The 26,759-nt window shown below is 56.7% G+C and overlaps 1 protein-coding gene across 2 annotated transcripts; it reads left to right on the top strand.

Annotated features, from left to right (window-relative positions):
- The first annotated feature begins 3,654 nt into the window (after window positions 1–3,654).
- Window positions 3,655–21,874, top strand: Adam11 (ADAM metallopeptidase domain 11). 2 transcript variants are annotated; one of them, XM_041635816.1, is made up of 27 exons: window positions 3,657–3,885; window positions 4,353–4,537; window positions 11,486–11,562; window positions 11,714–11,780; window positions 12,910–12,995; window positions 13,086–13,161; window positions 13,571–13,637; window positions 13,701–13,768; window positions 14,141–14,215; window positions 14,294–14,365; window positions 14,512–14,678; window positions 15,080–15,164; window positions 15,267–15,357; window positions 15,457–15,508; window positions 15,921–16,020; window positions 16,110–16,181; window positions 16,299–16,391; window positions 16,724–16,804; window positions 17,328–17,378; window positions 17,491–17,554; window positions 17,761–17,860; window positions 18,110–18,229; window positions 18,314–18,482; window positions 18,579–18,693; window positions 18,778–18,868; window positions 19,377–19,394; window positions 19,859–21,874. In XM_041635816.1, exons 1-27 carry the CDS (start codon window positions 3,822–3,824, stop codon window positions 19,872–19,874), a joined length of 2,322 nt encoding a protein of 773 aa, XP_041491750.1. In that variant the 5' UTR covers window positions 3,657–3,821; the 3' UTR covers window positions 19,875–21,874. The 2 variants fall into 2 exon arrangements, with proteins under 2 accessions (XP_041491749.1, XP_041491750.1); XM_041635815.1 differs by lacking the exon at window positions 19,859–21,874 and having other exon boundaries at window positions 3,655–3,885; window positions 19,377–19,845.
- The last annotated feature ends 4,885 nt before the right edge of the window (window positions 21,875–26,759 follow it).

Consider the following 26,759-nt stretch of genomic DNA (forward strand, 5'->3'; position numbering starts at 1 on the left):
CTGGTGTGTTGGGGATCCTGGAACAGCTTCCTTCTCCCTGGATAAGGCCCGAGTGCTGCAGAGGTTCCCAGAGAGCCACTGGAATGAGAGCAGCAGGTTTGGGGCAGCTGCCCAAAGGAGAAGAGCAGTCTGCCTGGGCTGGGTCTGAGATGAAGCAAGATGAACTTCCTGTCCAAGTGCCACAGCACTTCCTGGTCCCAACCCTTCAGAACCATGCCATCCTAGCTATATGTGCAGAGAGGTCTCTGAGGCCTGCAAGCCTGTGGATCACGGGTGCTCCACAAGGCCCACGGGTGCTCCACCAGGCCCATGGGTGCTCCACCAGGTACAAGGAGCTGCTTCTTCCTCACCCCTCTATTTCTGGTCCAGTCAACGAACCCTCTTCTATGCCTCAGACTCTGTAAATGCATGGAGTTCAGCTGTTGCTGCTCACTCTGTCTGTCTGTCTGTCTGTCTGTCTGTCTGTCTCTGAAGCCTGTGAGCTTGGAGGCAGAAGGGTGAAATATGAATACATGAGGGAACCAGGGTTGGGATCCCAATCTAGAGCCTCAAGGCCTAGTCCCTTATTTATTTATTTTTTGGAGACAGGGTCTCACTATGTAGCTTTGGCTGGCCTGGAACTTGATATATAGCGATCCAACTGACTAACGGCATCACCACGTCTGGCTCCAATAATATTTTTGTTTGTTTGAGACAAGGGCTCACTAGCCCTGGCTGGCCTTGAACTCTTAGTATTTAAATAAATTAACACTCAAGGCCTATTCTTATCCCCTTCATCATTCATTCTGTCCCCTGGACAGACCCAATCTATGGTGTAGGCTCCAGACTGGGGACCAGGCCAGAGTGGCTCTATCAGCAGCAGTCCCTGTCTGTCACATGCCCAGGTTGTCACATGTCAACCTCCCCTACCTGAAGCTTCCAAAGCAAGATCTGGGCCCTTCACCCACCCATCTTGGCCCTCAAGTTTTTCAAGGAAAACTTGAGGAGAGAGTTGCCTAAGAGCAGAAAAAGGTACATGGAGAAGGGCCCCTAGTGTGGAGTTTCTAAAGGGGAGTAGACCTCTCCCTCTCATGAGGGTAAATGGGACCTCAGGTGCGGCATAAGGACAGAAGAGGTGTTAGCCAAGGAGACCCCTTGGCTGGGTGGAAGCCAAAGTGGCAGGCCATAGCTGTGGCACTGGGGTAGGGATGCCATAGGCAACTCTAAAGAGGGGCACGGGCAAGTCCCAATGCGAGAAGAAAACAGCAACTTCTGTCAGGAACCTGTCTAACAGGGGAGACCGTCTCTGTTTTTCTGAAGTTCCCAACAGGAGGGCCACCAGTTTGAAGACAGAAATAGCTCCTGACCCATGGGGGTAGAAAGGAAATCCAAAGCCAGCTCGGCTGGCCAGACACCTTGTAGCAGAGCTGAGAGGGCTCAAGATGGGTGACAGAACCTTGCTTTGGGAAGTGAGACAGAGTCATAGGACAGTCAAGACATCCAAATGGGTCCACACAGCCAGGCGGTGGTGGCGCACGCCTTTAATCCCAGCACTCAGGAGGCAGAGGCAGGAGGATCTCTGTGAGTTCGAGACCAGCCTGGTCTACAGAGCTAGTTCCAGGACAGGCTCCAAAGCCACAGAGAAACCCTGTCTCGAAAACCAAAAAAAAAAAAAAAAAAAAAAAAAATGGGTCCACAAAGAACCAGGGACCCAAAAGATAAGTGATTTGGGGGCCAAGGAGTCATACAATTGAACCCAAAGTGGTTTAGGGTGCCACCAGAAAAAAACAATGTCGCTCAGGGCCAGGAAAGATTCCCCAGGAGAAGCAAAGGTATCGGAGTCAGAAACTACAGTGACTCAACCTTGGATTCAGACTCCCTGTGTGGGCCTAGATGGATGGACAGACGGAGATTTCAGCCTCAGGGCCCTCCACTGTGGAAAAGCCCCACCTAGTCTGTCTGAAGGCTTACTGTGTCAGGGTCTGCCAGTGTGCCATGGTACCTGACGCATGGTGGGGTGGACCATCACTCTCAGGTCTGGCATACCAAGTGGCTTGGAAGTTTAGGAATCATATGTACCAGTCCCCTGTGAATCTGCAGAGAGGCAGGGGTGGGGACAGGCTTAACCAGTGAGGAATGGGACTCTTGCCTATGACACACACCTCTCATTAGCAGCTGGGGGACTTAGAGTTCTGTAAAACGGGGTGTACAATCTTGCCATCTCGGAAACCTGAGTTTCGAGGGGAAACCACATGGTAGGGCCCTCTTCCCAGAAGCCCCTTCACCCAAGCATCCTGGAGATTTTCAAGATGTTTCCAGAGGGAAGGAAGAATTTGCTCAGTTTTGCTAAGCATCTGGGGCTGGAGAGGCAGGTGGTTGGGGAGGGGGAAGTCACCTCATTCCCAGCATTGATGTCAGTGCCTCCTGGGAAATCGCCTTCTCACCTCTCCTGGGCCTAAAATAGAGCTGGGGGTGGGGGGTGCTGTCACAAGCTAGAGGCAGCTCCCCAGTCCCCAGCAGAGGCCCTGAGGGAGCAGAGGACCCAGGAAGGGGTTTCCTGTCTCCACTCTTATTCCTTAGCCACCTGTGGTTCCCAAGGATTGGTATAAAAATGCCCACGGTCTTCAGAGGTCACAATGGGGCCTAGCGGTAGCCACACAACCATGCGTACTCAGTCCCCAGGCCAGACATCACCAATCAGAGGCAGGGACCCGTGTCATGTCCCACGTGCTCCTGGACATCTCAGCCAGGTATTGAGTTCTTCCATCTCTCCAAGAGGTCAAAGATCCCAGCCCCTGACATTGCATCTCTCTTGTCCAAGAAACCCAAGAAGTGGGTTTAAAGGCTCAGCTGGGGCAGTGAGGCTTGGGGACATGGCTGAGAAGGTGGGTCACAAGTAATTTATAGCCAGAGCAGCTTAAGCGGACCAGAGACGTATACATCTGGCGGCTCCAAGTAACTTCTGCTCCTTAAATAAGATCCCGACAAAGGAAACAAAGGAAGCAGGCTGGTCTTATGTAAACGACCTGGTCAGTTTGTGTTTTGTTTAGGGGGAAGGATTGGAATGTCCCCCACCTGAGGAACTCAGGGCCTCTTTGTCAAGAGAAGGCAGCCTGGGGAGCAGATTTAGGCAGGGAGTGGGAGGGCTGCATTGAGCACCTCTGCTATAGATGATCTAGGGGTCCTGAAGGAGGCACCGAGGTGTGTGTGTGTGTAGGTGTTCAAAGAGGACCTCTGTCCCTCACGCCACAGAGCCCTCTCTTACCAAATGCTACAACCTTCTGTCAGCAGAGGCACTGGGGCTGGGGTACCCCATTCAAGAGTACTAAGCCCTGGAGGAGCGCCAGGATCATCTGCCACACCCCACACCCAATTCCCCAGACGGGACTTCCCAGAGTTAGAGCTCACGACCCTTTTCACCCGGCCAGCCTCCACCTGCCAATCCACGGGTTGCAGATCCTTAAGCGAAGGGGTGGTTGCGGAGGGGTGGTAGGATGGGGTGCACCTGCTGAGGGAGTGTCGGGAAGAAGGGTCCCCGGGCGGTGCCCCCTTTGTCCTACCGCAGCGGTGGCCCGGGCCCGGCTGGGGGGCGGGGGGCGGGCCCAAAGCTCACGTGCTCGCCGCTCGCCTCTTAACCCGGCCCTGCGGCCCCGCCGGGATGGCCACAGCCAGAGCTCGCTGAGCCCCGCGCCACCCACCCGCGACCCCCGCCCGGCCCGCACGCCCGGCCCTCTCGCCGCCGGCGCTGCCCGCCCCCGCCCTCCTCTCTCCCTCTTTTCCTCCCTCCCTCCCCGCGCCGCTCGCAGCCGCAGCCCCCGGACCCGGAGGATTATGAGCGAACCATGAGGCGGCTGCGGCGCTGGGCGATCGCGGCTCTCCTGCTGCTGCCGCTGCTCCCCCCGCCCGGTAAGTGACCCTGACCGCCTGGTCCCTGCCCCCGCGCCCCTAGTCGGCCCGTGCCCCGGGCTTTTGCGGCGGTTTCTGCTGCAGCCACATTTTCCTGCAGTGTTCCGGGTGACAGCGGGTCCCGAGCGCGGGAGGGTAGGGGAGCGGGAGAGGAGGGAAGGTGCTTCCACCCACCTGTCCGGATCTTGCTGGCCCTACCACTACCATCCCCCTGAAGCTGGCCGGCGGACTCTGCAAGTCTCTGCGGGTTTGGAGGTGGGGGGGCAGTCGTGACTGTTGGGCAGAATGAAGCTCTCGGCCCCCTCCCCGTGGGGCTCTTCCCTTGGCAAGGCAGCTAGATCCACCTACCCGTATGCCCACTGGGCTCCAAGGGCTGCGACCGAGTGGGGGCTGGGGCGTGCTCCCCCATCCCAAGTCTTTTGCCCCATGGAGGGCATATGCCTGCAGCTATGGCCTTGTCTTCTCAGGTCTTGGGGCCCTGGGTCCCAGTGGAGCTCTGCATTGGAGGAGCTCAGCCCAGGTGGGGAGCCCAGAGAGGCCAGAGGGCCCCGAGGTCACAGAGCCCAGTCGGCTGGTAAGGGAGAGCACCGGGGGAGAGGTCCGAAAGCAGCAAGTGGACACCAGGGTCCGCCAGGATCCTCCCAGGGGGACGGTGAGTGGGGCTGTGTGGTGAGGTCAGGGAGCAGGAAGAGGCCTCCCAGTCCACCAAGTAGCCAGGGTTCGGTGCCACCCGCCGAGGCTGCAGCTTCTGCCGCCTCCCTTTCCGAGTAGTGGTCCATCAGGTAGGACTGCAGCCTCACAGTGGAGACGAGGGGACTCTCCAGCTCCAGGCCCCTCCAATCACTGTGGAACCCCCCTGCCCCGCGCACCCATAGACACTGGCATGCTCAGGTTTCAGTTTGCTTGGGGTCATCCTTCAACCAGTCCCTAGTGCCCACCAGAATCAGCGGTTCTGTCTAAAACAGGTCTTGGGGGCAGGGCGGCACCATGCAGCTAAGTGCCCAGTCAGGGACTCATGCTCCTAAGCCCCACCAAAGCCACCCTCAGTGGACTTTCTTGGAACAGTGTGATGCTTACTTCTGCCTCAGTTTCCCACTGGGCACACACAGGCTTAGCCTTCTTGTCCTAGCTGAAGGTGGGCCTTGCAAAAATGCCCCGCGGCCCAGAACTCATCTGCAAATGCCAGCTCTACCTGTGCCCTGTCCCTTTCAAGCGGCTGGGCCCCTGCCTCCCAGAGGAAGGTTAGGAATGAAGGAGATTAAGTGCAATTAATAATTAATTAAGCTCATGCGAACAAAAATCACCCAGATGGAATATTCATTCAGCATGCCTGAGCTCTCCAGCAGCTTGAAGCTGAAAGTTAGCCAGGCCAACAGGGGCGGCAGAGGGCTGGAGAGTGGAGCCCGGCAGGAACAGGAGGTGGAGAGAGATTCAAAAGAGGGGTGAACCCAACGAGGAGAAGTTGGGGCAGCTGGGAGTGGTGGGAGGTGAATTGGGCTGGGCAGAGGGAGGAGGGGAACCGATGAGACTGGCGTCTGGCCCTGCCTAATGTACTTGGTTAAAAGCCCTTAAGAAAGGGGGGGCAAGGGGGGTGCAGGGGTGGGGAGTAGCTGAGAAATGGACTGGAGCAGGAAGGAGCATGCATAATAGATGGACCATCGCTCAGGGCCCTGTCGTGGAAGAGAGGGGAGGGGGCTAATGGTCCTGAGTTGGCAGCTGCTACAGGGATAAGCGGGGAGCAGAGGCCAGCTTCGGTGCCCACTCCGGCACCCAGGGTGGGAAGCTGAGTGAGCCTCAGGGATGTCCCAGGCCCAGGGTTAGGGTAACCTGGCCGCTGTCTGGTTCCTAGTGTAGCTTTCTATGAACTGAGCTCTCCCCAGTGGACTTGACCCTGCCTGACCCCTGAGACTCTGGCTTGAGCTTTACAGGATGTCCAAGTTGTGGGGTCGCATGGGTGATGAAAAGTGGGGGCCTCCGGCTGGGTAGGCTGTGCCTCCAGCTAGTTCTTGTTAGCACAGCAGGCCCAGACTATGAGGCGAGATGGGGCAGGGCCGTGGGGCTGGGCTGGGCGCCTTGGATGTGCTTCTGCTGGGTAAGTGGGTTAGCATGTGTGTGAAGTTGGGTCTCTGCAGTCAACTGAATCCAACACGTACGAAGTAGCTGAGGTGTGGGAGTGGAGAGTTCTGTGGTTGCTGTTCACCAGTGGAGGTTTCTCTAGGCCTGAGACCCTTTATAGGGACCTCATGCATCTGCCCCAGAGGAATTTCTTGGGGCCCTGGCATCTCCATCCCTCAGTTTCCAAAGTCTAGAAACTTGTTCAGGTGGGTAGGGGAGGTAAAAAGCCAAGGCCATGGCTCCTCTGGGCCAGGCTCTCTACTGAGTGCTGCACACATATTAATTGCATTGTTTAATCCATAGACAGATGCTTCTTTCTGCCCCTCTCTTCAGAAGAGCGAGCGCAGACTCAGGCTTGCCCAAAGTTGATAGACCTTAAACCGGTGATAGGAGTGGTGTTCTCCAAGCCCAGGAATTTCCGAATTTGGGTCTGAGGTGCAACATCTCCAATTCTCCCAGGTTCAGGTTGGAAGGACAGAGGACACATGCATGTCCAAAAAGTCCCCTGACTGAACCAGGTCCTGGCAACCCCCTACACATGCGCGCACACGCGCACACACACACACACACACACACACACACACACACACACCTGGCACTGCTTCCCAGGGTCAGAAGTGCAGGACTGATAGAGTCAGAACTCAACAGGAGGTACCCTACCTCTGCCCAGACCCTCTCCTGGGGGGAGGGGAGGACTGCACTGCAGCCTGGGTCTTATCAGTACCATCCCCGGTGATGCAGGGTAAGGCCTGTGCTGGCCACAGGAAACCTGCTCTGGCTGGAGGCTCTTATGCCCCCTTTCTGAGTCTCATTGTCCTAATTCCTAAACTCAGGGTGATGATAACAAGAACTCCTGAAAACCTAGAAAGCCATGGTCTGAGGGAGCCTGTAGCTAAGGGACAAGGGAGGAAGATAAGAGGACCGTTGTGTGCAGTTGAGTTGGTTCACTGCTTAAGTGCATCTGAGCAGAGAAAGTCAGCTGACTGAGTCCATAGCCCATGAAGCTGTTGCCTGGCCCTGAGAAACCCAGACTCCTTGGGGGACCAAAGGGAAGATAGGCTGTGGGCAGCAAGCAAAGTCAGGACTTGGGGTCCCAGGCCTGCTGATAACTCTCACCTGCACCAGGTGTCACTGGGAGAGCATACTGAAGAACTAACTGCCAGAGCGGCCATTGCCGTGGTATGTCTTTGTTCAGGAGTTGAGGGCAAGTGAACGAGGCCCCAATCCATGCAAGACGGACTTGGGGACAAGGTCAGGGACACAGGCCCCCCAGACACAAGGCCATGCTGTGATTTGCTGTGTATGGCAGAGAAGTATTGTGGCTCTCTGATGGGAATAAAGTGGCTGGAAGTCAAGGACAAGGCATCTGGGGGTTATTACCTGTGCAGCTCCAGGTGGGGGTTGAAGAGGTGACCTCTGCAGTCCTCCCACAAGACTCTAGCCTGTGGGCCTGACCTTACCCAAGCATCCTCCCGGTTGCCTCGAGGAGCCCAGCTGTCCGGAGTCTGTCCCCAGAGGGACTGATGACCCTGTAAGGGGTGACTCCGTCCTCAAAAATTTAGGTCAAGCCCAGTCATCGGAAATCTGTGCACCTGTTCTTGTTTGTGGCCTGCTGCCCTGTTGATGAATGGGCCTTTCCACCTTTGCTGGTGGCTGCTGAGGCAGGGGGTTGCTGTAGGATGAGGGGCTCCTTCTCCATTTGCTGTCGCCAGTCCCAAGAGGTGGTAGTGTCTCCAAGCTTAGAGAGTGCAGTGAGACCCTCACAGGTAAATCACTCCAAGCAGATCCGGAACACAAAGCCACCATTCTTGTCCCCATCGCAGGAGGGAAACAAAGGAAGTATTTTACCCTCGAAGCCCCGTTCAGCTGTCAGGCTGCGGAGGTCCTCCATACTGCAGTTACTGACCCTGACTGTAATGATGTGTTTAGTTGAGCTTCATACCATGCTTGTGACACCCCATTTTACCCATAGAGACACTGAGGATAGGGGTGAATGGCTCCTTAGGTCTTATACTGTCCATCCACCCCAATGAGTGCTGAGCACTTAGATGGGGGAAAGGGAACAATAGCCCTTGCCCCAGAGGACTAAAGGTCATTAAAAGGTGAATTAGTGATTATGTATGTGTGTGTGTGCATGTGTGTAAGTGTATATGTGCATATGTCTGTGTGTGGTGTATTTATGTGTTTGTGCGTGTGTGTGTGTGTGTAAAAACTGGATACTTAAGTCAAGCAGTGGTGGTGTACACCTTTAATTCCAGCACTCAGGAGGTAGAGGCAGCGGATCTCTATGAGTTCGAGGCCAACCCGGTCTACAGAGTGAGTTCCAGAACAGTCAGGACTGTTACACAGAGAAATCTGTTTGAAAAATCAACAAAACAAAAAAGAAAGAAATAGAAAAACTGGACACTTAGAGATTGAGATCTGTGAGTGGGCTGAGCCTTCTGGGGACTGGCAGGCATTGGCTCAGCTGATGAGGAGCTGGAGGAGATGGGATTCAGAGTACTGAGGGGGCAGTACCTGGAGGCTGTGGGGAGCAGAACTCTGCAACTCAAGTTTTCTGGAGCACCCTAGAATTCTGGTGGTCTTTAGCCTCCCCTTTCCTACCACGGAGATTGGAAGTCTGAGACAGAGACGGCTGTCCTCCTCTCTGTTCTATAACCTGCTGGGGGGCACGGAGGAAGTGAGGCATTGGGCAGCCAGAAGCAGGTGCCTGGGACGCAGGAAGGACCTGCCAGGTCACCGCAGCTGGCATGCAGACACAGCCTCCAGCCCAGGAGTGAGACTTGGCCTGGCACCTCCCCAGCATGACCCTGGGCCTGTCACCATCTGGTGTTGCTCCCTGTGGACCTGCCAGCCCAGGCAGGGTGAGATCAAATGAACACAGCACCTAAGTGCCACGGTCGCCAAGACGTAAGAGGCAAACGCGGGGCATGGGGTCATGTCCAGTCCAGAGCAGTCCTAAGCAGGAGAGGCTGGGGCATGGGGGTGCAGTTGCTGTGACCTCATGTCTGGAAGGCCCTGGGGACTGAAGGTAATGGGAGGAGGCAGGGCTGTGGCTGCTGCAGGGACAGTGGGCCAGCCTGGCACAGAGAACCACTGGCTTTGGTAGAGCACTGGCCAAAAGCTTGACAGGGACTTGCAGGTTCTGGAGCCAGCATCCCAGTGCCTGAGGTATTCTGGGCTTGCATTATCAGGTGCTCCCTTTCAGGAGTGGACTGAGCTGGGCCAGGCCGACATGCCTTGGTGTCTGAATTCTCAGCTGGCTCCCACTGCCTGTACAGATCCCCCTCATGGCCGGTATTGTCTTGGCTGAGCCCCATGTCCACTGCAGAAGGGTGGTGTGTCCTGGGGCTGAGCCTCACTGGCTGCAGGGTATTGGAGAAAGAGAACCCTACGGCGTCTCTCACTGCTTTTCCCACAATGGCATCAGCATGGCCCTTGCAAAGCCAGCCTCCCAGCTCTGACCTGCACTCACCTTGCCTTCGTCAGAGGGAACATCTGGGGCTCAGGGAGGCTTCTGGGCCATCCCTAACAGGATCAAGGGAAGGGGCCTGGAAAGCAACTTCTCCAGGCTGGCAGGATAGAGACAGACAGACAAGCAGAAGCCGTCCAGAGATGCCCTGGCAGAGGTGCAGGAGCGAGGACCAGAGCCAAGACAGGCCTAGGAGAGGGGACAACAGACTTGGCCAGGTTAAGGGCTTGGGGGGGAGGCAGCAAGAACTCATTGCCCTTGGCTTTCTATTTTGAGTCTGATCGATGCTCTGGGGGCTTGGGGTGGAGCTTGGAACCTCAGATGGCCTGGGATGGGGTGAGTCTATGTCCTTGGGCTCACAGGTCTGTCTTCCCAGGCCCTGGCCTTTGACTTCTCCTTGCCCACATTCCCAGAGCCTCCCAGGCCTCTGGGCCGACTTCCATCTCCTGTCATCTCTGTAGAAGAAAGACCTTAGATATCTATATATTCTCTGAGGTTGTATATCAGCCTTGTTTTGTTTGTTGTTGTTGTTGTTGTTTTTCTTCCTTTTCTGTTTGGGAGACAAGGTCTCAGTGTGGAGCCACGGCTGACCTGGAACTATGGCTAGCCTCAAACTCATGATCTCCCTGCCTCATCCTCCAAGTACTGTGATTGTGGATTGCACCACCACACAGGGCATTAACGCCTCTTACCTGTGTGGCCTTGTCTCACCAGTTAGTGTCTCTGTGCATTGGTTCCCAGCTGTCAGGAAAGACAGGAGCAGCTGTCCCACGGGGTTGTTGGAGAGATCAAATATAGCAGTGGTCATAAAGGGTTTCAGACCAATGCATGACCCTAAGCAGTTCACCATTACATGGGCCCTGTGCAGTGCTCAGAATGGATTAGTTGTGGCTAGGTGGTAGAGGAGTCAACTAGGCATGGGCTGGGAAACCCGTTGACCTTAGTATCAGGGTTCTCGTCCTGCAAGGTGCTCTCCAATACAAAGGAAAGTAAAAGAATAGACACTCCTACCTGGACAGAGAGAGTGGCAAGGCTCTTGCCTGACTCTTGAGGTCCACCCTCCTAAATAGATGGGGTAGGAGGCAGACTCCAACCCTTGAATTCAGCCCACAGACCTTTCCAAGTGTTCTGGGAGACCAAAGCCGAGTTGCCAGCTTGGGGTGGGGCTTGGGCCCCGGGTGTGTCCCCTAAGTGGTTGTAACTCTCAGACCAGCTCCCCCTTAGCCCAAGCTCCGCTGCCCTTCTCTGGGAGTGGGGTGAAGCTTTCCCTCCAGTCTTTGATGTCTCTATTTTCCCACCCCTACCCACTAAGCAGCTGGGCACCCAGGCAGAGAGGGCAGCCATCTTGCTCAGGCCTAGTCCATTGCCATGGTAACCTGGAACCTCCCAGCCCCACTGCATATGCCCCTTTGAAAAATTTATCAGGAAAACTTCCGTGTTTAAAAATTAACTGTGGAATTGAAATATTAAAGATGAGCTGCTTTGGGCAGGCAGAGGGCAATGGGCTGGTGCTGTATGGGAGGGAGCTCTACCCTTCTTCAAAGTGGCACCTGCCCTTGTCCAGCATCAGGGCCCCATGGTCAATTCCCACCTGCTCCATGAGTCTGAGAACCCAAGTCGTCCTTTGTAGACTGGGCTTGGGGCCTGCTTCCCTTCCCCTGCCCACCCATAAGCTGGGGACCCTTCCGCCTTTCTGTGGAATGTCTAGGGGCTCCCTTCCATTCCAGTGATGATGGGGTGGCCCTACCAACAGCTCTGAGAACCTAGCATGAGGCCATGATTCTTAAGGAGACTAACCCAGAAGGTAGCCAGAGGGCTCTCGGGACCTGGGTGGAAGGTGGGCTGTGGTCAGGTTGAACAGCTATACCCAGGAAAGGAATGGGCTCTCAGAGCACAAGAACCCCCGAGAGGGGTCTCCTCAGCTGCTGGAGCTCGACTGCCCCTCCCCAAGTATCCTCTGGGGTTCCCCACCCCAGCTTCAAGCTGACTCCTCTCTGCCCTTCCCCACGCCAGCCCGTGCACCTGGCCCAGGTGAGTTTCGTCATCCCAGCCTTCGACTCCGACTTCACCCTGGACCTGGAGCTAAACCAGTGAGTGGAGCCTGGAGCCAGAGGGTGGGCAGAGGGCAGCGGGCAGTGGGGCTTGGCTGGCGGGGGGTACTAAGGGACTTGTATTCTTAGCTGGAGTGGGACCTAAGCAGGGCCTGGCCTCACCAAGTGACCCTCCTTCCTGCTGTTTCAGCCACCTTCTATCCTCCCAGTATGTGGAACGCCACTTCAGCCGGGAGGGGACAACTCAACACAGCACTGTGAGTGACTCTGGAAGGGACCGAGTGGGACAGAGGCACTTGCTCCATGGTTATGGGTGCCAAGGTGGGGCGGTAGAAGTATGAATCAGAGGGGGGGTTGGCCTGGCATGTGGGGGGCTTCGATCCTCAGAACCCCAGCACAGAGAACTGGGGAGGACAGGGAGCTGGCTGGTGGAGGTATGTCAAGGGCACACTCAGCATGGCCTGGTGTCTGGGGACCTCCCATCCCTCCCCACCGTAGAGGCTTGGGGGATCAGCAGTTAGAAAGGGCAGGTTGACTGGGTGATGTGGGTCCCTGAGCCTCCCCTCATTCAGGCTGAGGTCTGACTTCCTCAGCCTCCTCCCTTGCACGAAGGTGTAATTGGGTCCTTGTTATGCCGTGTTAGCTATATCCCCAGAATCTCCTGGGAGGGAGTTTTGGAATGACAACCCCTCCCTTGCTTAGGGAGTGCTGGGGATCAAACCCAGGGCCCTGTGCATCTTAGGCAAGAGCTCCGCCCTCCCCTGAGCAGCAGATCAAAATGCCTCCTCTTGCCCTGGGAGTCCCGGATGCCTGCCACACTAGGGTCCCAGTCCTGGAGGCCCTGGAGCCTGAACAAAGATGAATGAGTGTCTATAAATAGCTCCCCCCCCCCCCAAGCCTGTTCTGGAACTGGAGCACAAGTAATTCCCAGGAAGCGGAGCTGGGAGAGGCGGGTGTGACTGGTCCCCTCTGACCTATGAGCTGGGTCAGGAGAACCCATGCTGACACAGTCCCTCAGCTGCAGACCACATGTGACTGGGAGCTCCTGCACCAGGGTTGGGGGTGCATCTACAGCAGGTTCTGGTTAAATGACACATTGTATGTGACCGCTCCGCACAAGGCCCGGCGTATGGCAGGTACTATGTAAGAGCCATCTGTTGGTCTCAGAGGAGACTGGGATCCCTCACCAGCCCCAACAAATAGCCAGGAGCTGCTGCTGTGGCCCAATGTCCTCATTTTAAGGGGTAGACGAAGCTGACCCAGAAAGTGTTAGGAGTTTGTTCACAGTGACAGAGGAATTAGCAGGCCCAGCAGCTTAGATCCCCCGGTGCTCCTAGTCCTGTGCTTGGCCAGGGTGTCCTCACTCACAGCTCCGCTGCTCCCTAGGGGGCTGGAGACCACTGCTACTACCACGGGAAACTCCGAGGCAACCCAAGTTCCTTCGCTGCTCTCTCCACCTGCCAGGGGCTGCAGTGAGTGTGGCGGGGGAGGCGCTGGGCAGTGGGGTGGGGGAAGGGCTCTACCTGGCCCAGGATGGAGCAGAACCTTGCCTGTCTCCACAGTGGGGTCTTCTCTGATGGAAACCTGACTTACATCATAGAGCCCAAGGAGATGGCTGGGCCATGGGGACCCCCACAGGTAAGCCAAGCCTGCCCAGGCCTTCCTGCCCTCCTGACGGCTGTACATGCTGGGACTACTCCCCCACCCCCACAGCTGTGGTGCCTCCTCCTCCCCTGCAGTAACCTCAGCCTCACTGCCCTGGGTGACCCCAGCTTTGGGTCCTGCCTTCTGTGCCCCCATCTCCAATGTCCCCTCTGTCCCCCAAGTGACCTCTCCCTGGGCTCCAGTGTCCTTTGCCCCTGTCTCTCAGGGCACCCCCAGGTCTTGACCCTGGAATCTGAGCATCTAGGAGATCAGATCCGACATGGGAGCTCTGGCCAGTTCTGGGTCACCCCAGGGTGGGGTGGGGGAAGGGCTGGAGCTGCCTCCAATCTGGGCCCAGAGCAGACCTGGTTGGCTCCCCAAGAACTCATTCCCCTCATTGCAGGGACCCCTTCCCCACCTCATTTACCGGACCCCTCTCCTCCCAGCCCCCCTCGGATGCAGGGAACCAGGTAAGGGAGGGGAAGCGGGTGGGGCTGGACAGCTGGGCCCCTCTTACCTACTGTTCCCCACAGGCTGCCTATTTGCTGTCCCTGGCCAGTCTGATCCTCCCACCTGGCCCAGGCTGAGAAGGAAAAGGCAGGTACGGGGCCCGCATAGCCTCGGGCTGCAGAGACCTTAGACTGTGGTCCAGGGCAGGTCATCCCCACCTATGGCTGGGCAAAGAGGACCTCAGAGCCATGGGGCCAGGAGCCAGGGAACTACTTCCCAGAAGGGCCCCTCAACTCCTCCCTAACAGTGGTGTCTACACAGGTCCCCATTTTGGGGACCCTCAGATACTGTATGTCCTCTGCCCTCATTTCCAGGCTGGGAGGGGTGGTATTTTCTGCCAGTTAGGGGCTGGCACTGTCCTTGACTGGAGACCAGAATGCCCCCTCCTGACAAGTCTGCCCATGGTTTGGCCTTGAGCCCAGACGTGGAGGGGACTGATTCCAAGTGCCCACCCGCCCTCCAGGTCCGCAGGGGCCACCCCACGGTGCACAGCGAGACCAAGTATGTAGAGCTGATTGTCATCAACGACCACCAGCTGGTAAGTTCCTAGGCTGAGGGGGACCCTGGGAGGAGAGGCCCAGGGGAGCCTCGCCTTCTTCCTCACCTCTCTCGGCAGTTCGAGCAGATGCGGCAGTCGGTGGTCCTCACCAGCAACTTCGCCAAGTCTGTTGTGAACCTGGCAGATGTGGTAAGCAGCACCCCTGCTCCCCTCTCCTCTTCCTTCCCCCACCACACAGCCAGACACTCAGGGGTCATTGTCAGTCACTGGCCCCCATTTCTTGAGAATATAGATTGCACCTTCCCTCCAGACCCCCCTCATCTCTCTGGGCCCAGATATACAAGGAGCAGCTCAACACAAGAATTGTGCTGGTTGCCATGGAAACATGGGCAGATGGCGACAAGATCCAGGTGCAGGATGACCTACTGGAGACCCTGGCCCGGCTTATGGTCTACCGGCGGGAGGGTCTACCTGAGCCCAGTGATGCCACCCACCTCTTCTCGTGAGTCCCCACGCAACACCCTGCCAGTTTTTGCCGGCTGGCTTGTTCTGACTGCCTGTGTCAGGAGACTTTTGCGGAGTCGGTGTCTGCGGGTGGGGCTTGCCTTGCACCTGACACCTGCTCCCAGCCTCATGTACCAGCTGAGTGTCCTCTGCCTCTTAGGCTGGGCAAGGGATGTGCTCTTTGCCTTTCTCTTGCCAGACTGCCCAGCATCCCTACCTCAGCAACCCAGTACCTTAGTGAGGGACGAGCACAATTCGAGGCCCTCGGACCTCTGGTTTGACTTCCGGGTGAATGAACCCAAACAGAAGGGGGCTGGTGTGAGACCACCAGGATGACGTGATGGGCTGGGACTCACTGCTACTTCTGCGAAGCCTTCCTGACACCTCTCTCCCTTCTAGGGGTAGAACCTTCCAGAGCACCAGCAGTGGGGCAGCCTACGTGGGGGGCATCTGCTCGCTGTCCCGGGGTGGAGGCGTGAACGAGGTGAGCAGAGGGTCAAGGCTGGGAGGCCAAGAGGGCAGCTTGCTAAGACGCAGCGGCGACCGGAAGGATGTAGACATCCTGTGCTCCATCTTCCCCCACTAGTACGGCAACATGGGCGCTATGGCAGTGACCCTGGCCCAAACGCTAGGGCAGAACTTGGGCATGATGTGGAATAAACACCGGAGCTCGGCAGGTACCGACCCTGAAGCCTACAGCCGTGTCAGACACACCCAGCCCCTCCTGAAGTGTAGAGGGGTCACCCTATCTCATGTGTACCCAAATTACCTCATAGGGGACTGCAAATGTCCAGACATCTGGCTGGGCTGCATCATGGAAGACACTGGGTGAGTTCTTGGGGAAAGACTTGGGGAAGGGTTTTGGGGAGCAATGGCAGTCTGGATAGGTGGTTTCAAGAGACCATTCAGGATTCCAAGAATACATATCTGCAAACAGCGTAGGGAGGCGAGGACACCCAAATTGGCTAGACTGCAGCGCGCTCTCTGGCCACTGGGAGGCGCCCGGGCCTCGTGCGAGCTGCGGTCCCTCGGAGCGTTTCCACACTGAGCTCTCGGTCCCAAACGTTCAGTGAAGCGAGCGCCAAGTGGTGTCCTCCACCCATTCCTACATGGGCATGTGGGATTGACTGTCGTGCAATCACCGGGCAGTTCCTCAGCCTCCTTGTGGTGATAACCAAGTCCCCCACGGGAGGACTGGAGGGCTGCCCCCCAGCAGCACAGTCCCTTCACACCTGCCCAGGTTCTACTTGCCCCGCAAGTTCTCGCGCTGCAGCATCGACGAATACAATCAGTTTCTGCAGGAGGGAGGCGGGAGCTGCCTGTTCAACAAGCCCCTCAAGGTACCAGCACGGAGAGCCGGGAAGCGGGGTGGAGATGGGGTGGGCAGGGTCCCAGCCAGGCTCCCGACATCCCCTTCCCCTTCATTCAGCTCCTGGACCCTCCCGAGTGTGGGAACGGCTTCGTGGAGGCGGGGGAGGAATGCGACTGTGGTTCGGTGCAGGTGAGCGGTCTGGGCGGTCTCCGGTGTGGGCCCGGGCTCTAGGAAGGGAGAGTACCGAGTGGGGAGGATCAAGGATAAGGGCTCGCCCGCCTTCCCGCTTTTCCCCGCTCCTCTCAGGAGTGCAGCCGGGCGGGTGGCAACTGCTGCAAGAAGTGCACCCTGACTCACGACGCCATGTGCAGCGATGGGCTCTGCTGTCGCCGCTGCAAGGTGAGAAGGACCAAGAGAGCACGGGAAGGAGGGTGGGGCCAGGAGCAAAGAAACGATTGGATGCCCTAGACAAGAGGCGGGAGGGAGGAGGAGCAGTGTGTGTGGGCGGGGCTTACCCCAAAAGAAGCGTCAACGGTGCAGGGGGTTGGGTGGGCCAGGTCTGGGGAGTGATGGGGGAACGCGGGAAGTTACCCTTAGTTGTTGAGGGCGGAGAGGGACAGGAAATAAGAAACTGGCCTTGGGAGCCAGGTTCCAGGAGGACAGTAGAATACCCTGGGAGGGCAGCGGCGAGATATTTATCCTTTCCAAAAATACATTCATGCTTTTCCTAGTACGAGCCACGAGGTGTCTCCTGCCGAGAAGCGGTGAATGAGTGTGACATCGCAGAGACCTGCACCGGCGACTCAAGCCAGGTCTGCCAAACCTGTCGCGCAAGACAGCCCCTTCCCCTATAGGTTTGGGTTTGAAGAGCTGACTCCTCTCTGCCCCTCTCTGGCCCTCTCTGCTTAGCCGCTGGCTACACCGCCGCTAACCAGTCTCAGCGTTTTGTTTGTTTGTTTGTTTTCTCTGAGAAGGGGGTCCTTCGAGCATCCTAGCTCTGTTCCTTCGGTCATTAAACAAGCATTTGTAGTCAGGCTGGTACTCCTACTGCCTAGAGCCAGTGTCTAGTGTACGCGAGGGATCTAGTGGGTAGTAACGTTGGTTAATTAAATCTCAGGCCTCCAGGGTAATGGGTGCAAGAAACTGAAAAAGCCGGCAAAAGCCTAGGGATTTACCAGTCAAATCCTCAGAGCCAAATAGGCCCCTGTCTTTGATGTGGAAGAGCCTTGCAACACGAGGCCCCTTTGGGAAGAATTTGCTGCCTACATTCTTCCCCGGGTACCTCAGATAGCTCAGGCCTGGGCTACCCTGCTCAGCCAGCCCCTCTCTCTACAGTGTCCCCCTAACCTTCACAAGCTGGATGGCTACTACTGTGATCATGAACAGGTATGAGGGATGGGGCCCCCCCGGGGGAGGGGGTCCTTCTGTCTGAACTCTGCAGCCTCGTCTCCACTCTGATCCTCCAGTGTCTTCATACTTTGTTTCCTATGGGTCATAGGGCCGTTGCTATGGAGGCCGCTGTAAAACCCGGGACCGGCAGTGCCAAGCCCTTTGGGGCCATGGTGAGTCCAGCTGGGTATGGGGAACATAGGTTTGGGGGAAGAACCTAGAATTGAGAGCTGAGCTGGGGTCGCTTCTGGTTGAACATGTGTGGCTTCTGAGAACCCTGGGCATCAAGCCCAGGGATCAGGCAGAGTTTTGGAGATGCCGCTCTAGAGGGGACCCAGGAGTCTGTGGGGTGATGGATGTTTCCTCTCTCTTTCTCTAGCGGCTGCAGATCGTTTCTGCTATGAGAAGCTGAACGTGGAGGGGACAGAGCGTGGGAACTGTGGGCGCAAGGGATCCGGCTGGGTCCAGTGCAATAAGCAGTGAGTAGCCATCTGTGTGGGGCGTCCTGGTGCTAGGCTCTATGGGGCATTCTGGCGCCGGGCTCTGTGGGGCATCTTGGTGCTGGGCTCTATGGGGCATCCTGGCACTGGGCTCTGTGGGTCGTCCTGGAGCTGGGCTCGGGATCTACAGAGGTGGAGGCTGCTCTAGGGAGAGCCGTGAGGCCCAGAGGGGAGGGAACACAGGTCTGAGGCAAAATCTGGGCTCATTGTCCCCGTGCGCCCCAACAGGGATGTGCTCTGTGGCTTCCTTCTCTGCGTCAACATCTCTGGAGCTCCTCGGCTAGGGGACCTGGGGGGAGACATCAGCAGCGTCACCTTCTACCACCAGGGCAAGGAGCTGGACTGCAGGTGTTGTCTGGGCCGTGGCTGGGAAGATGAAGTGTGAGGGGGACTAGGGGACTGGGCTTGAGACTGACTCTCCCATCTCTCCAGGGGCGGTCACGTACAGCTAGCCGATGGCTCAGACCTGAGCTACGTAGAGGACGGCACAGCCTGCGGGCCCAACATGCTGTGCCTTGACCATCGCTGCCTGCCAGCCTCTGCCTTCAACTTCAGCACCTGCCCGGGCAGCGGGGACCGGCGCATCTGCTCCCACCACGGGGTGGGTGTCTGAAGGCCAGGGGTAGCACACTGGAGGAGGCTCATGCAGGGACGCACAGGGCCTTGCTTACCTGTGCTGGCCCCACCTCCCCTGTAGGTTTGCAGCAACGAAGGGAAGTGCATTTGTCAGGCAGACTGGACGGGCAAAGACTGCAGCATCCACAACCCCCTGCCCACATCCCCTCCAACCGGGGAGACCGAGAGATATAAAGGTGAGGCTGAAGACGGCTGGTGTGCTCCCTGTCGCCCATTTTCCGTGCCTGTCCCTACCAACCAAGCCCTGCCCTCCTCCCCAGGTCCCAGTGGCACCAACATCATCATCGGCTCCATCGCCGGGGCTGTCCTGGTCGCAGCCATCGTCCTGGGCGGCACGGGCTGGGGATTTAAGTAAGAGACACATACTCCCTAGATTCCCCTCCAGGTGCTTGGGGGTTCAGCACCCCAGACTGTTGGAGTCTAATGGCCTCCATGACCGGTTAGCTTACCCAGAACTTAAAACATCAGCCCACAGGGACTTGTTTGAACAGTTAAACACCAGATTTTACAGTAACTACTGAGGTGGGTAGGGTCTGTCTGAGATGTCTCCCAGTCCCTATCCACATTCAGCCCATGAACTCCAGGACATTGCTGTTAGGGTCTGCTCTAGACACCATACTGGGCGCCTGAAGAACCCTGAGGCCCAAGGTCATGGTGCGACTTAGTGACAGAGCTAGGACCTGAACCCTCCACCAATCTGGATAAGATCTGCATGGTCCATTTGTGGGGCAGAAGGTCTTCCTGGGATAGAAGGCCATTCCTTCAGAGAACAGGAGGTTCACACAACTTTTCCTCTCTCTCTCTCTCTCTCCCCCTTCTACCCCCCACCTCCCGCCTGTCCTCTCCTTGGCAACTGAAGAAACATCCGTCGAGGAAGGTACGACCCGACCCAGCAGGGGGCAGTGTGATGCCGGCCACGTCATCCCTTCCGCTGTCCTTGTCTCCATTTCATTCGTCCCCTTGCATTCTGTTGACCTGGAGCTGGGATGGTCCGAGTCCCGCAGCCTGGCGGGCAGCCTGCGCCCCGGCCCTTCCTCCTGCCCACCCGCCTGTTGGGCCCTGGTCCACCTTCAGCTGTCCTTTCTACAGCCAGGTCCCATGGCCGGGTGGGCGCTGGAACTGTGCCCCCGCCACCCCTGCCCCTAGGAGGGGGTCTCCCTCTGCGTCCTGTCCCATCTGTTTTGTCTACCATGCCACCGCTGTCTGACCTCTGCAGACCCCCTCCTGGCCAGCCTGTGACTTGATGCCTCCAGGACCTCTGGGGAGGAGGGGGGGCATCTGGAGGGCTCTCCCTCAGGGCCCAGCCTCCTGTACTCTCCTGATGCCCTCTCTCCATTCCAGGTCCGGAGGGGCCTAAGTGCCACCCTGCTCCCTCCGAGCCTGGCACCCACCGTCTCGGCCCTGAACCACGAGGCTGCCTCCACCCTGCCACAGAGGGAGGCACCATGCAAAAATGTCTTCCAGGTCCAAACCCTTCAACTCCTGGCTGCACAGGGGTTGGGGGTTGGGACAGTGGCCCCCATCTTTCAGACCACCCGGGGGGAGGGGCCTGGAGGAGGGCACTTCCTGCCCAGTTCCCCACCCCACCTCATGCGGCTTTGGCCTTGCCCAGGTCTCCCCCTGTGAATGTAGCGTCCATCGTCACAGACCGCCACAGCTCAGGGTGGGGCCTGGAGCCGTGCCTGGTGGGGCCAGGTAGCCACCAGTGGACACAGCTGGGTGGCCCCTCTTCAAAAGCGGGCAGCTGGAACCAGGGTGGTAGCTCTCTGGGACCTCAAGGGAAGGAGCTGATCTACACGTTTTTTCTCTTTCTTTTCTCTTTTTTTCCCCAATGGATTTTATCTGATGAATGTAACCTTGGGGTTGCTGGGGCCAGGGGCAGTTGTAGGGATGTTCTGACACTTACAGGAGGGTCTGGAAGGCCTGAGGCCTTGCGACCTCCCAGCCCTCTCTGGGAGGCCCACACTGGAACCCAGCAGGGGCTGAGCAGCCCTGTGTGCCCCGCCTCCACCCAGCTTAGAAGAAGTCAGAGTGCTGATTCAAACCAAAGCTGCCTGTTCTGTGCCCACTGCCTAGTTCATGGGTGCCGGGGCCCTCTGTCCCGGACTGTCTTTGATTCCAAACCAACCGTCCTGTCCCTGCCAGGGTGCATGCATTTGGGGGTATAGAAAATATAGTCCCTAAAATAAAATGGCACCTTTCCCCTTTCAAGAAGGGTGATTCTGGGGCTGTCTCAGGGTTCAAGTGCCCCCTGATGTGGCCTGGCTGTTCCAGAGCAGGCTAGCTCCCACGGAGGACTTGGGGAGACCTGGTGCCCCCAGGGTCGGTGCCTGTGATAGAGAAGAGACACCAGGAAAGGGCAAGCCTCAAGGTTGGCTACAGGCTGTTAGGGAAGTCTTCACAGTCCCCTGCTCAAAGCCTTTACTCACAGGCTGAGTAGTAAGTTTACAGAAGTTCCCCTGTCTGTCCTCTGGTCCTAGCTGCAGCCCAGCCTGAGAGCTAGGCCAAGGCTGGCAGAAGTGCTCAGCCCTCCCACGCAGTCTGTTGTGGCCTGCCTTCAGGACCCCATGTGGGACGGATGAGCTCTGGCCTCTTGCCCTTAAAGCCAGCTGGACAGGCAGGACGGAGCAGGCTCCCTTATGGATGAAAGCCACAAATGAAAGGAGCCCCCTTCTTGGGGACACCCCACTCAGGCTAAGTAGTGGCTCTGGATACCCCAGGGCCAGAGAGTTGCCCGTTTGTGTTCACCCTGTTTCTGAGGCCTCTTTGAGGAAGGCTCATGGAAAACAAAGCAAACAAAAAAGGCTTCATTTCTCTAGACCGCCCCAGCGGCACCCTGGAGCCTAGGACCCGTTGGTAGCCTTTGGGATGGCCAGATGGTGTCGGTTACAGTGGGGTCCTCAGCACTGAGCCCCAGCTGGCACTGTCCTGGGACAACAAGACAGACTGAGGCCACCAGCCCCACTAGGGAAAAGGCTGGATTTTGCATTGTTGCTAGAATGCCTTGCGACCTCCGTTAGGTGACACACCTGCACACAGATGGCAGTGCACCTGGGCACAGGCATGTGGATCTACACCCCTGTACCACTGTGAAGGCCTCTGCATACAAGGGCATGACCACATGTGTCCGTGTGTCCTTGGTGGGGACATGAAGAACACAAGATTCCCGTGATCTGTCCCACCCCAGCAGTGCCTGGCCTGGCAGCACCCAGGAGGAAATGGGGGGAGGGGGGCTGCATTCACCTGGCCTGGACCTGGGTTCCTACACATCCTGTAAATATGTCATCTGGGCTGGGGTGGGGAGACAGGGCCAGGGGCCCACATTAAAGATCACATTCTGGGCTTCCATGGAGCTCACACCGACCCGTGTCTCTCCTCTCTGTAAGTGACCGTTCCTGTCAATCAATCCTCTCCACACAGACTCTGGAGTGTGACAGTTCCAGTGCTGGGGACGGAACAGCACCTAGGCCAGGGAGGGAAGTAGAAGGAAGGGGTGTGGTTTCCCTCCCTCAGTGAGGAAGCTGGCAGTGGGTGGAGCTAGATCCTCCCTTCCTCGCTGTCCCAGCAATGACACTGTACCCCTCCTCTGCTTTCCAACAAGCAAAATTAGAGATGAAGGGTGGGGGGAGTCCAGGGCCACGGACACTGGGACTTAATTCCTTACTTACGGAAGCCAGAGAAGCCTCTGACGTATCTGACACTTATCTTTGTTCCGTTGAGCCTGGCTGGGTAACACTGGCTCAATGGCACCATCACTGGCCAAAAGACCAAGTGTGAAGCTGGAGCCCTTGCTGTAACCCCACTCTGGAGGCAGACAGACTGGGGAAAGGGCGTGGAGTGCAGAGCCACTACTGGGAGGACCGAGGTTCCAGGGAGGAGTTGGGGGGGGGGGGGAATAAAGAGGGGAGGACAGAGGAGAAAATGCAGCAGGCATGGGGATGCAGGAACTGGCACTGGTCCAGGACTGTAGCCACCTGGGCACAGGGCTACATCCAATCTAGACCCCTGCTGGTCCTCTGGGCTCTGGCATCCCAGATCCCAGGGTAGAGGAAATCTAATGTATCTCTAGAGGCCCATGGTGGCTTCTTCTCATTCAGGGCCCTGAAGAGAGGCACGAGTCATTCTCCACCTGTCTGTCAGTCATCCACCACAGCCAAGGCTTGCCCCATTTCCTTGCTCTGGGCTGGATCATCCTATTTTTAACTTTCTCCAGCGCTCCTGTCTCTCAGATCCTCCGTCTCCCTGCTTAGCCCCTTCTCAGTTCCCGACTTCTGTTGGCTGGGCCCCATCACTGACCCCAAAGGTAGTGAGGAGTGTGGCAGCTGGCAGACAGATGGTCAGGGCAGGCAAAGGGCACGAGCACCCCACTCTGAAAACCAGCAGGGTCACCACCTGGTCTACACAGTGAGTTCCAGGTCAGCCAGAGCTACATAGCGGGACCCTGCCCCAAAGAACCAAAAACCAAGATACGACCCTTTGTTTGGGCTGCCTCCTTCCTGCACTGCCCCTGCCTCTGCATCCTCCAGCTAGTCAGCGCTCCTCAGTCAAGGCTTCTGGGTGAGCCCTGGGGGTAGAGTTCCGCTGTGGGTCCCAGTTACGTCTTCTCTGGCTAGCAGTGTTCCTTCACCAGGTGCAAGAGGTCAGGGTGGAGGCTGGGGTCAGGCGGCTTCTCTGTACCCCACCAGCACCGAGTTCTCCGCTGATCTGAAAGAACCACGCATCCATCACAGCTCATCCAGTGTCTAGAACAGGACAGAGCCCCTCCTGTCCCCGAGGACAGGATTCGGGCCACACAGACAAGATGCATACATATTTTAAAACTTTCGTGCAGACTATTTTAAAAGAAACGGGAAAAGATTAGCGATTTTATTCAACCCAGTCTACCTAAACTACCCTCATTTCAACACATAAAAAACTCAACAGATAACAACCCGGGACCGCTAGGCGGATGCTCTGCCCTCAGCCACATCTCCGTGCCAAGACGTTACATTCCTTTTCATGAGCCTTTAAAAAGAAGAAGGGGGTGGGGAGGAGAAAGAAACAATCGGAAAGCATTTTCTTAAGAGTTTCTATTGCTGACCAAAGAGTTGGGAAGTTGGGGAGAAAGGGGTTCCTCATCGAAGGGAGTCAGGACAGGAACCCAAGCAGGGCAGGGGTCTGGAGGCAAGAGCTGAACCAGAGACCATGGACCACAGTCCAGGGATGGTAGCACCCTCAATGGCCCGGTTCTCCTCCATCAATCACTAATTAAGACAATGCCCTACAGGCTTGCCTACTGCCCAGTCTTAAGGGGCATTTTCTTAACTGAGGTTTCCTCCTCTCAGATGACTTTAGCTTGCGTCAAGTTGACATAAAACTAGCCAGCCCATATCCAGAGATCTTGTCTACATCTGAAGCATGTTTAAGTTTGAACTAACCACATTTCAAGTACCCAGTGACCTTGGGCGGCCACTGACACCTTGAAGGAGTGATCCAGAAACCCAGAAATTGTGAAAGCAGGTAAGAGCGGAAGATACAGAGCAGGACAGACGTGGATCAGCTGGACGTATGTGGGACCTGTGTGCACCATCCTTGCTAGAAGAGGAAAGCTAAAGAAAAGTGTGGTGGCTCACACCTGTGAGCACGCTGGAGGCCGAGACAGGAAGCCGGCAAATCCAAGGACAGAACAGCACACACAGTGAAACCATTTCAGAAGAAAGAGAAGAGCAGGATCTCACCAGCAGGGAGAGACCTAAATCTACCCGGTCCCTAGAGCGTTCTGTGACGAAATAAGATTGTCCAGCCTTTCCGGGGCAGAAGACAGGTTGACGTGGCTGGGGCCTGATGTGGAAGACCCCGGCAAGCTCTAGCCAAACCCAGGGCGATCTAACAGGCCTCGGCTCCTTAGCCACTCCAGTGTTCAAAGTAAATTATGAGGGAAATAAACACTTGGCAGTGCCAGGGCCTGAGTTATGGCTGTCATGTTCTTTTAGAGATCTCAGCTCTATCCAGGGAAATGCCCTGAATCGGGCCCTCGCCATCAGGAGTTCCATCCCCTTCAGGGAGGCGATGGATTGTAAAGCCAGGAAGGATGTCTTCCAAGCAGAACACAGGGGACAGTCTTCCACTAGGTCACACACTACATTCTGAGTTGGTGTTCAGGGTGAACTGCCACCTAGTTACCTGGAATGCTGGTGGAACACCTCCACGAGGGAGCGTTAGCTTCTAGGGGTCTCTAGAGCACATCCTAGCTGTCCTTCAATCCCGAACAACGTTATGCACAGGGTCCCTCTGGCCACAGAGAGAGTGACACCCCTAGGAGAGGGAACATTAACAGTCCTCATGGCCTGGGTCTGTGTTATTTCAGAAGGCCGCTGGCTTTCAGGTCCCAGTTCTCTGGCCAGCACTGGCCAGCAGGTCAACTGGGCTCTACCCCTCTCAGGATGCCCAGTCCCTCTGGCAGGGTCCTGTCTCCTGGGCAGCCTCCAGGCTCCTGACAAGCGTCTGAGAGGCTGCCTGCTGATCACCGTTCTCCTCGAGAGAATGTAATGTAACGTTAGCAGCGCCAATGCCCACTTGGGTTTAAAATAAACTTGCTATCTCCCTTTCCTTCAGCTGACCCCAGCAGCTCCCAACCCGAGCCTGGCTGACTCTGAAAATGAGATAGCCCCATCATTCCAGGGGCGGCTGAGACAATCGTGCTGGACACAGTGAGCACAGTAGGAAGCTGGTAGAGAGAGTCACCACTGGGGGTGGAGAGGGGTTCTGGGAGGCAGGGCTGTTTCTCTGAGGGAAATGTGGCCTCAGTCAGGCTGGGGCTGATGTAACCCCAAAAGCACATCACAGAGTGCCTCTCCTTGCTCCGTGCCTTGGTTCTCAGGACTTCATGTCACTTCCTCTCATCCAGAAGACATTGCTCCTGCTCTTTGTAGCCCCAAAACTCCGCACCCACCTTTGAACTTACTGTGATGTTGAAGATTCGCTTGGCAGGCGCTCGACACCGGACCCCTCTGCATATCCCCTCCCACTGACACTTTGCCCTCCCCTCTTTGAGCCCCAGCCCCTTTTCCCATCTTAGGGCACCATTCTGCCATTTTGTGGCTCTTTCTCTTTATTAGCTGCCAGCAACAACCCCCTCGCCTCCCCCCGCCAATCATGGTTCCCAAATTACCTCTAGCTTCTAATTCTTTCCAAGACTCTAGGCCTTGCTGTCCTTAAAAAAAAAAAAAAAAAGAAGAAGAAGAAGAAGAAGCAAAAATCACCATGCTGGGCAGAGTGGCTTGTAATTCCAGCATTCGGGAGGTAAAGACAGGAAGATTGGGAGCACACGGTCATTTTCACGCTACATAGTGAAGTTGAAGCCAGTCTGTCTCAAAAACAAAGCACAAATCCCTCCCAGATCAATGTCCTCAAAGTCCAGCCCTCCCCGGAATCCAGGTCCTCACAGGCAGTTCCTTACCACCCACCCTAGTCGGGGAGCAAACCTGGGGCCGTCAACTCCAAAGCCACCTCCTCCCTCCCAGCATCTGGCTTGTGACATTAGCCAGCTCTGCTCATCCAGCAGGGCAACCACAGCACCTCTTGTACCCGGAGCTCTGACACTGGCTCTTCCTTCCTCCAGCTCATCCAGGCCCATCTTTCCTTGCAGACTGCAACCCGAGGCATTTCTCTCCGCTCTTTGAAGGTTCACATCCGGGAACTTTCCTCATATTTAAACTAGAGCTTCCTTTTGTCTCGTCCCTACCCACTAGGCTGCACTACTGTCTCTAGATGCAGGGGTCTGGGTTCTGCATCCCTGTAGCACTTCCTCTTTATCAGCTGCCAGCAACACCACCAGCCACAATCTTGGTTAAAACAAGCGGAGCGGTCATGGGGCAGATAGAGAACCAAGGAGAGGTGCGCAATGGGACATAGGATCTGACTGGCTCCCAGACACCCTAAGTAGGCTTTAGTCTGGAACTGGAGTGAGTTCTGGGGTGTGTTAGAGCAAAACACGTCAATCCCGGACATCCTTCAAGCAAGTCATGAGCACTGTGGGGCAATTTCTCATTTCACGATAGCAACGAATGCTGCCAGCGAAGCTGGGGCCTGTTCCCTGTCCCACCTTCCCTACTTGCTAGCTCTCCTCCTCACCCTTCATCTGTCCTGTGTCACGTGGTGTCCTATTCAGAAAGCCAGGGAACCCCCACACCAAGTGGCTGTGTACTGCTGGCCAGCCCTGCACAGCATCTCGGGAGTCCCTGATGACCATCAGACACATAGG

This window comes from Microtus oregoni, unplaced genomic scaffold (assembly GCF_018167655.1).
Source record: "Microtus oregoni isolate MIOR12 unplaced genomic scaffold, Mior012 000048F_ref0000485, whole genome shotgun sequence".
Taxonomy (NCBI): domain Eukaryota; kingdom Metazoa; phylum Chordata; class Mammalia; order Rodentia; family Cricetidae; genus Microtus; species Microtus oregoni.

What these genes read in the sequence shown, in the direction of transcription:
- Adam11 (XM_041635815.1), top strand. Translation starts at nt 3,822, where the DNA reads ATGAGGCGGCTGCGGCGCTGGGCGATCGCGGCTCTCCTGCTGCTGCCG. An exon ending in AGGATCCTCCCAGGGGGACG is followed by an intron (nt 4,538 to 11,485) that starts GTGAGTGGGGCT and finishes TCCCCACGCCAG; the next exon opens with CCCGTGCACCTGGCCCAGGT. An exon ending in TGTTCAACAAGCCCCTCAAG is followed by an intron (nt 16,021 to 16,109) that starts GTACCAGCACGG and finishes CCCTTCATTCAG; the next exon opens with CTCCTGGACCCTCCCGAGTG.